Source organism: Neolamprologus brichardi, chromosome 16, assembly GCF_056152115.1.
Source record: "Neolamprologus brichardi isolate AB-2024 chromosome 16, ASM5615211v1, whole genome shotgun sequence".
In the NCBI taxonomy this organism is placed as follows: domain Eukaryota; kingdom Metazoa; phylum Chordata; class Actinopteri; order Cichliformes; family Cichlidae; genus Neolamprologus; species Neolamprologus brichardi.
In genome coordinates, this window is record NC_142119.1 from 18,563,902 (window position 1) to 18,573,844 (window position 9,943).

The 9,943-nt window shown below is 41.2% G+C and overlaps 1 protein-coding gene across 2 annotated transcripts in view; it reads right to left on the reverse strand.

Moving 5' to 3' along the window:
- Positions 1-5,419, reverse strand: part of dachd (dachshund d) — a 92,822-nt gene extending 87,403 nt beyond the window's left edge. For both annotated transcript variants that reach the window (XM_006788162.3, XM_087829777.1), the window contains exon 1: positions 4,624-5,419. In XM_006788162.3, coding sequence (XP_006788225.1) covers positions 4,624-5,180 — 557 coding nt within the window. In that variant the 5' untranslated portion in view covers positions 5,181-5,419. The remainder of the gene's footprint in view (positions 1-4,623) is intronic.
- Positions 5,420-9,943: the final 4,524 nt, after the last annotated feature.

Below are 9,943 nucleotides of genomic sequence, written 5' to 3' on the forward strand. Positions count from 1 at the left end.
CAGGCAAATTAACAATACAGGCCTCTTTGCCATGCAAATAGCCTCTAAATCCACAAATGACATTAGACAGTGTCAAACAAAGCCTCTCTAACAAGTGAAATCTGTGGTTTCCACAATCTTGCCTCCCACTTCATTTAAAGCTATAGAAATATGATCCCAGAAAGCAGTGAAGACTTGAAGTAATGTAACTTTTTTGTTAACTGAGCTTCTCCGTGGACCCCCTTCTCCCCCAAAAAAACAAACAACAAAATGTTTTAATTTGCTCTTGTTCCAACTGAGTGAATGTCAAGTCAATAAAGCAATTCTGATTTTCAAGGAGACTATTTGTTTTGCGGGAAGAGAAAAAAAAAAAAAAAACACCTTGCCACCATCTGCCAACTGCACAGTTGACTTGAGCACATGTACTGTACCTAATCAAATTTAGCAGAGCCCCACTGAAGGATTAAAATGCAAAAAAAAAAAGCAGAGAAAGAACGAGAAAGAACCTTAAACGCTGCTTCTTCTTTTTTTTTTTTGCTTCAATAAAGTAGCAAAGCACAATATGAGGGCCAATTTGGCTTTCAAGAAAGCAGTTCAATAGATTTGTATTTTAAACAGCTTTGTATACCATTATCTCTCTCTATCTCTCTCTCTCTTTCTCTTCCTCTCCCTCTCTTCCTCTCACTCTCTCTCTCTAATCAGGCATCTGTCACTCTGTTTTTGAAGTTATTATCGCCCAGGCTCCCTCTTGGATGTGGTTGCTGGGTGACGGGTATCTCGGCACCCACTCTGACTGGGAATGATTTGAATGGAATCCAGAAATCTCCCCTGAGTACCTGTAAACACATCCGTGCCTTGTAGAAAACAAATATATTATAAGAGAGCTCAGCAGAAGAGAGGCGGGAGAGAGACAAGCTGGCACCCTCAGTGGCAGCTCACACTGAGCGCTAAACAAAACAATTACCGTCATTTGCAAATATGTGTGTTTAGGCATAAACACTCTTGAAATAGGAACAAGAGAGGTGATAGCTCTCGTAGCACTCGCTGTCATATCAGTATCAATTAGACGCATTTGTTAAAGGAAAAAGGGGCTTTCGCCGTGACCTGTCACTCGCGACACTTCGGAGGAGGATCTGCTCGACTGAAACAAGGCAGGTAAAAATCTATTTAAGGGGAGCATGTAAGTGAAAAAGCCATCGCATTCCCAGCGGTGGGACATCGTCTGGGGCGCGTGGTTAACCTTCAGAGGTAGACAATGATTGTCAATTAACTGCTGTATTTCTTGCGCCCCAGCATCGGATAGCCTTGCCTCCACAAAGCACACCAATGAGAGATATGCGATATCAACTCCCCCCCCCCCAAGTCCCGCTCCCGCCCCACCCTCAGTGTTATAATAACCTTTCAGAGAGTTCAAGTGTCACACAGCAATAAGAACCTTTTTCATCCCACCGCGGGGAAAATGAAAAGGAAAACAAGTAGCTGAAACAGAGGGCTCCTGGAGAGGCCAGAGTCATAATGTTGGGGTGGGTTAGGAGGTAGGGGTGTGTGTGTGTGTGTGTGTGTGGGGGGGGGGGGGGGGGGGGGGTGAGATGGCAGAACCTGCATCAGTATGAGAGCAAGAGCGCAAGAGCGAACACGGCTAATCTGGCACGAGAGTCCTTAAGAAAATGAAGGGGCCGAGAATCGCTATATGCCGAGTATCTTTAAATATGAGCAATAATCACTACAGGGTAAGCAGACACAGTTTAAACACTCACTGTAAAACTAAGAACTTTAAATGAAAATGAATTCTAATTATTTAAATCTTTTAATAAAACACAGGAAAAAAGGGGGGGGGGGGGGGAATCCAACACGGCCTTTGTGAACAGCACTGCTTTTATTTTTATTTTTTTGTTGAGTTGTGCTAAAGTAAGCATGGTGGGGAACAATTTGGTTGGAGCTTGTTTGTGTCCACATCAAAACTAAAACAGCGGGATGCAGTGGTGCTCTGTGATGCTATTCACATTCACACTGTGTACAAAATGAGACGAGTGTTGTTTTAGCACAATAGACTGTGGGAGAGGGGAAAAACAGCATGTGAAAAAGTAGGGCCCATTGTATAGGAGTATTATTCACTTCATTGTTATCACTCTGCCACTGTATAAAAAGAGTAGTGACATCGTGGTAATGGGGAGAGATGAAAAGCTAAACTATCTCGGGCAGCGGGCTGTTGTTGTGTAACCTGAGCGGGTTAACCGGTGAACTCGTCTTTTTATCTGGAGAGAGCACAAACAGCAAATAAAGAAATAAAACGAGAGCAAGTACTTCGGAGAGGGGACCTGTTCTCACCTACGGGGCAACCCGAGTCCCCGTGACTCGGCCTGATCATTTTGTCACTAGCTATTCAACGACAAGGAGAGCAAAGCACACATCCCCGCAAATAAAATCAAACTCTTTCTAAGTAACAGAAGCCTTTTATCCAGCGGATGCCTCGCTCTTCCATGATGTAATTCTCCAAATGGGGCAGGCAGGCGGGCAGGCCGGGTCTGAGTGATTGATTTCAGCCCAGCACAGGGAGAACCTGGCTGCTTTCAGAGACAATTACAGTCCTGTCCATGTGCCTGTAATAGCCCAGCACTTTAGCGTCATTAAAGCGACGCGAGGCACTGCATTATCCTTTAACCCCATCGCTGGCCATCCCCCCATTGACAACCCGGAGAGTTCAACCACGTACTTTGTCACCTGAAGCCCCACGCCAGGCTTGAGAGGAGGATCACCGCACTGTATGCTTCTCTCTGCGGAGTGTGTGTGTGCGTGTCTGGAGTGTGTGTGTGTTTTGGGGGGGGGGGGGGGGGCTCTGCTCTCTTGATGCTTTATGTAAATGAAGCTTAAGCGCCAAAGTGCACAGGTGAGATTTTTGAGACGACTGCAAGTGGGATGGAAACATAAGACTGCAGCATATTTATACGGGAGAATAAAAGGGGGGTGTTTACTGATAGCATAGACTGCAACACAATGCTGTAACACAAATTTAAACATCTGAAGTGCACGACAAGCAGCCTCGTCACTGTAATAACATCACTCTCAGCCTTCCTCACAGTGCTGTGCGTGCTATTTGATTTATTTTTTTTCGTTTGTTTGTTTTTCTGCTGGGTTTTTTTTCCCCACATGTACCTTTTTAGTTACAGCAACACTTTGAGGCTTCAAATATACTAAATGTTAACACATGTGGATTTCTTAATGACACAAACTGGCAATAAAGAAGAAGAAGAAGAAAAAACATGGTTGCGCAGCAACTTGTGTGTACGCGTCTGTGTGAATATTTGCACGCTGCATCCGAAACTCTGAATTAAGTTCGACCTCACACGGTTAGGGTTTTTTCTGGAGGGGACAAAAAAAAGGAAAAAAAAAAAAAAGAGGATGCATGCTTTAAAAACTGAGACTCAAAAGTGTTTATTGCTACCCCTCCTCCCCTCCCCAACTGATGTGAGCCTTTCCATCATATTTGCATTTCCAGCTCATTTCTAGAGCCAGGAGATCAATATGGAATCAATCATACTGACAGGTAAGATGGTAAATTTGACCAGGCTGAACCATCCTGTGAGACTGAGCGATACATCAAAGCTAGGAGCAACAGGATAATAATATTTTTTTTAAAGGCTTTTAATCAAATATTGATCTTTTCTTTAAATCACTCTGATTTTAAGATTTTTTTTTTTAACAAAAACTCCAAAAATAACTGACTCGGTCAAAATGGTTTAATGTATTTATTTAAACACTCGTAGTCCTTTGCCTCGTTTGATTTAGTGAAATCAAGTATGTTTAATTAAGACAGATAACTGAGTGCTCTCATGAATTATCCTTAGCACTTACAGTGTGCAAAAAGAAAAGAAGGCCATTAGTGCACTGTAACCTCCCTGAGAAATGTCATCAATACTAAAGTGGGGTGAAAAAAAATCACACAAGAAAAAAGCTGGCCCTTTTATTTTTTTAATACTCTGGTTCCTTCTTGTTTACTGTCTGAAAACTCGAGTTCTAATTGAAATCATGCTACCCCCTGTGGCAAGGACATATAATGAGGCATAGCCTAGTTTTATTTCAGTCATTAAAAAAATAAAATTGAGCTAAAAGCTGTCTAAAATTAAACAGAAATTGAAGTTTAAAAAAAAAAAAAAAGCAAAGATGAGAGGCTCTTATTTGTAGTTGTATCTTTGTGGTGGCAGCTGTATAGCGAAAGTTTATTCAACAGCACTGTGAAACTCAACCAGGGTGTAGCCTACATTATCGATTCATTTGTTCAGAGGGAGACAGGCTATCCATCACGGCACAGCTTTGCCTTGCACGTGTTAAAAAACTTTCACTTAACTTTTTTCCCCCCTCTCTCTTTACCACTGGTGAAGTGCGCCGGTCTCTTCCTGCCCAAACACACCAGCCTCGGCGTTTGGGATGGAGTTTGACACACACACGCGCGCATTTTCACACACTCCTTGTAGGAATCAATTATTAAATTCGGCTAAGACAATCGTACGACTCTGACCGCTTGTTTTGCAATGGCGAAATGTCTCCCCCTTTCTAGCTTCTGCGCCTTTACGCACGGCCGTGTGTGCGGACATTTAAACCCCCCAAAAAGAAAAAGAAAAATCCACAACAGAGCTCGCTACTAACCTCGCATTGGTGCAGTCGTTGTACAGGGTCTCGAAGTCTTTTCTGGAGATGAGTTTACAGCGGTTCACGCCGGGCTGGATGGCGCCGAGCCCTCTGAGGATGCGGACCTGCTCCACATTGCACACCACCGGCGTGATCTCGAGCCGCTTCAGCTTGGTGTAGACCGTATGCAGTCCGCCGACCAGGTGCTTCAGGAACAGGTCGAAAGCCTGAGGAAGGCAGATGAGCTCGCAGCCGTCCACGGTGAAAGAGGCGACTTTGGCACCGCGCAACTCGACCATCTTGCACTCGTTGTTTTGCGGTATGTTTTCAACAGGCGACGGGGTCGAGTACACGGGTTTGCTCGGGGGGAGAGCCGCGGTTGGGGTCGGGATGCCCGGGCTGCTGGTTGCGAGGAGCTCTGATCTGAACAGGTTCTGTCCGGGTCCCGATGGGGGGGCCAGGGATGGAGATGGTGATGAAGTTGTCGACGGCGGGGACGTCGTCGCGGAAGGAGTCGAGATTGGAGGCGGTGGGACCAGAGGGTTTGGTGGGATCAGAGCAGCCGGTACGGCCATGGTCACCTACAAGAGGGGAAGAGAGTAGCCGAAGTTCAAAGTAGAAAACCCAGCCTGCCGAGATACCCCCAAATGAAAGAATCCACGAGAGTTTAGCTCCTCAGATAAGTTGGAAAGTAAAAAGAGCTACCGAAAAAAAGGCGTGCTGAGTGAGGTTTTTTTCTTTTGGGGAGGGGGGCGAGCGGCGGGACAATGATCAAAGATAGGAGGAGGAATGACAGGAGGAAAATGAGCTGAAAAGTGCAGCTCCGCTCTGTGGATGAGTTGTTGTTGTCACACGGTACAGAGAGGGAGGAGCTAGGGGACAGTGGGAGCCTTTGAAGAGGAGATAACTGGGCTCCGGCCACTGCTCGCACGTTTCACGTCTGTTAAATGATTTCATTGCCCAAAGTAAATACGTTTATGCTGGATCATAAGTTGTAAAGAAAAGCGTCTGTTTAAAAAAATAGTTTTTAAATCCCCTTTTGCCAACATTAATGCAAAGCTCACTTCACCTATGGCGATCAAGAGTTGAGTAATGTTTTTTTTTAACTTTTGCTTTCATTTTCGTACAAATACTAAAACAATTTTTTTTTATTAAAAAAAAGCCTCAAACGCTTAAAAAACCCTTTTAATTCGCACGTTATTTTTTGGTAATTTTTGTCATATTTTCCAAGAATGCACGCCAATATGAATCACTGTTCAACCGACTCTATCTGCGAGGAAGGATGTTTGGTCTTTTTATGTGCACATCCAAAGTGGCTGTAACTTTTTGTCTTGTGAAATATTTTTTTTTGTAAGAAATATATGCAGTTAATTGCATATAAAGCTTTTAAATATGTATATATATAAAAAACCCTGTCATGTCAGTTACGGGTTAAAAAGTTAATGTATAGATTACATAAAAGTAGCATATTTTCTGGTAATTTTGTAAATTGAAGTCAGACAGTAAAGATTGATTTCCAACAGCTTTATATCATCTTTCACTTTAAGTGCATCCACTCAGTTTTATGTACTGTCCATCTCAAACCCCATGACACTTTTCACAGGAGTCAGGTGAATATTTAAAAAAAATGTCATGTAGGTTAGGGGTTAAAAAGTTCATGCGCTTAAAGGTAAAACCTCAGAAATGAAAGATTTAAAATATTAAACAATATTATAATATTTTAGAACTGAACTATTGAAGTTAATCCGGTAAGAACACAAAGCCATAAACTCCAGGAAGTGCAGGAAAGAAAGATAAGAGAGAGGAGGAAAATAACAGCACTGCAGAAATGTGCAGGGTCAAGTCCATGTACAAGTGTCTTGCTGCAGCTCATATACACTTAACTGTACATTTATTTCCAACCACTAAGGTACATCATGAGGTGGAAAACCTCACTTCCTGCCTTTCCTAACAAATCAATCAGTTTATGCAGGGCACTAAATCATGTACGGATTATTTTAGATCAGACGTTATTTTATTTAAAAGATGGCAGGCGATTATTGATTTCCTGGGACATTTGGATACTGTGTACATCACTATAAAATTCTTTGTAATGCATTTCCCAACTACCCGAGATTTCTAAATATCAAACTGGTTGTAAGATAAATGATATAAAGTATACTATACATATATGTCACGGCTTTCTTATTTTTGTTTTCGCGAACTTTTTGAGACAAATGTATTTCCCATTAGTTGGATTTCATTTAGTTTCATTCTGGTGAGCACATCAGCACTTATTATGTATTGCACATCTTAAAGATTGTTGCTTATCTGTCTGTATTTGCCTTAATATTTTGTGTATTCCTTGTGTCCTGTTAGATCAGCTTTAAGATAAGCAGTGTGCCATTTCAAAATTATCATTCAGGGAAGAGGTAGCTTGTAGTGTAAAATCAATAGCTGCTTAAAATTCATTGCCAGGCAATCCATTTGCCCTTTATGTTGCTAACCTTTCACTTAAATATGCACCATATTAAGATTTCATTATATACAATGAATGTCACAACAGTTTGCCCACTATTTCTCTTGTTTGCATGGGTTAACTGCAAATCATGGCGCTTGTAATGTCTGAAAAATGACTTTCATTAAGAGTATGCAGAAAAAAATGGGAAACTATATGAGCTTGAGTGGTCTAATAGGTATTAAAAGGCACCACCGGATGTGTATGATGTTTTAGATACAAAGGCCCTTTAAACAGACTGGATGTGTCTGTATCCAGTTACGAAAACAGCCACATAGCACAAAAACGTATCCGTGAAGTGGTGAAGGGCATCCCACAATATCCTGTGCATCCAATTCAGCGCAAAAGTGAAATCCTTACCTGATGTGAAATTATGTATTTTAACACAATCTCAAAGGAAGCCATTTCTCAGCTTCTGAGAAATGGTTTTTAGAAAGTTTACTTGTGTCTCGAAAAAAAAAAAAAGAAGTGTCTCGACTTTTTCCTCAGGCGTTGCTGACCTAAGTAGTGGCAGCTTGGAGAAACACTTTCAAATTAGCCCCATGAATGAAGCTCTCTGTGGCCTAATATTTGGTTAACTAAGTAACATAAACAGTTAACACAGTTTTCCTAAAAGTACACAGAAGTAGAGTACATGTGGATGAGATTGCGGTAAACAAATGACTATGTCAAAATGTAATCACCCCCCCGTATGATGAATGGCATCAGGAAAGTGTTTGAAAATGTATGGATATGGGACAGGACTTGTGTATGATCAATGACACAGTATATTGTTTGATGTAATAATTTATTCACCCCATAAAGCTTTGATAAAACAATGTTGAAAAGCAATTTAAATTGAATTCATTTAAATGTCAATTCTCATGGTTAGGATTTTTCTATAATTGGCTATTTAATTAAAATAATTTTCATAGTCATTAATACAGCCAGCAACTTGTAGCACGCTGACGTGTTTTAATTACATGGTATTAACAAAATTGATATGCTTTAGAAAGCATGGTGAATAAGAAATAATTAGACCAATCATACATCATCCTCTTATGGACATTAAGTGTATCACAATATAATTGATGAACTTAAAAAAAAACGAGAAAGATAAATAACTTTAATTGTACAGAGTTGGTGTACAGAGCTGGGAACAAAGAATCATACTTACGATGTATTATATTTCAGAGGCAATTCATTATCTGTAACATCACTTAGCTCTCGGTGCCCAGCACTCTCCCCTAACCTATGATTACATGACATTTGAAAGCAGTGATACTGTGTAGTCTTTTAAAATGTCCTTTTACCCAGTCTGCATAAATCTTCAAAGTGCTTTTCTGCATGGGCAAATAAGCAGAGGAAAAGCAGCTTCAGACATAAGAATCATTTAGATGCTTGGAATAAAGCTCTTATTGATCATGAATATTTGTTTTCTCCAAGGTTATACTGCCTTGACCCCATCTATCCATAGACATCGGCCAACACAAACATGCCACTTGGGGTGAACGGGGGGATGTCAGAGAGCACTTTCTGATGGTGGAGGATGAGTGATAATTTTCGGCACAGTCCGCATCAGTGTCTTTCCATGTAGAAAGAGTGGACTTTCACACCTGCTGTCGAGTTGTTGAGTTATCAGAGAGTGTTTGTTCAGAAGCCCTTACTTTTCATTCACAGAGCAAAATATGATCCTATGACCTACAATGGCTCATTCATTAACCAGTCAGTGGAGTGCAAATGAGGTATTACTTACTACATTTTTCACGCACAACTCTTTCTCAGCTCCTCTCATCTCTGCATTTGTTACTTTTTGTCTGTTTTATATTAGAGCAAATTGAAATGTTTTTGCTCTCCTTCAGATATCAGACATCTCTTTAAACTTTTTTGCCGATTTCCTTATAGAGTTTTGACCTCTCTTTTATGTATAAAGCCATGATGCATTGAGTTTTTCCTTTCCAGTCACCTTTCTCACTCACTATGTATTAATAGACCTCTCTGTATTGAATCATATCTGTTATTAACCTCTGTCTCTCTTCCACAGCATGTCTTTTATCCTGTCTTCCTTCTCTCACCCCAACCGGTCGCAGCAGATGGCCCCGCCCCTCCCTGAGCCTGGTTCTGCAGGAGGTTTCTTCCTGTTAAAAGGGAGTTTTTCCTTCCCACTGTCGCCAAAGTGCTTGCTCATAGGGAGTCATATGATTGTTGGGTTTTTCTCTGTATCTATGAAGCGCCTTGAGGCGACTTTTGTTGTGGTTTGGCGCTATATAAATAAAATTGAATTGAATTGAATTGAATTATAAAGCGAAGGTAAAGTCAGTATGGTTAACCAAAGTGGTGAAATATAAAAGAAATAAACGGAAAAGTTCTGAAAGACATAAAAGAAAGATAAAACGTCACAATCGGCAAGGATTTGGTGAACTGAATTCATCTCTTTATTCTGCAGTTGCAACTACTTCAGCAATTTTCTTCAACAACACTGCCAAATATGAAACAAAGTAATTCGGTGCAAGAAGCTGTGTGTACACTTAACCTTGACAGACGTGCGCTGAGAGTTTGGGTATTGTAGATGCGCAGTCTTCGACCTCTTCACCCAATTGTTTGGACTCAGCTGAGCTAATAGAAATGCTCCTTCGCAGAACGTATGTGCAATAACAGCTTTCTGGTAATGTAACTGCTCAAAGGAGCAAATGGAGCTCAATTCATTTTCAAAGCACCAGCCCCACCAATAGTACCACAATTAGAGTAGTCACGGCCCACATCCTCTAGTGCTTCATTTGATGCCACGCAGCTTCCAATATAACTGGGGTGCAAGAAACAGAGAGATTTGTGGATATCTAAATTGCTAAAGCAGAAACCTGT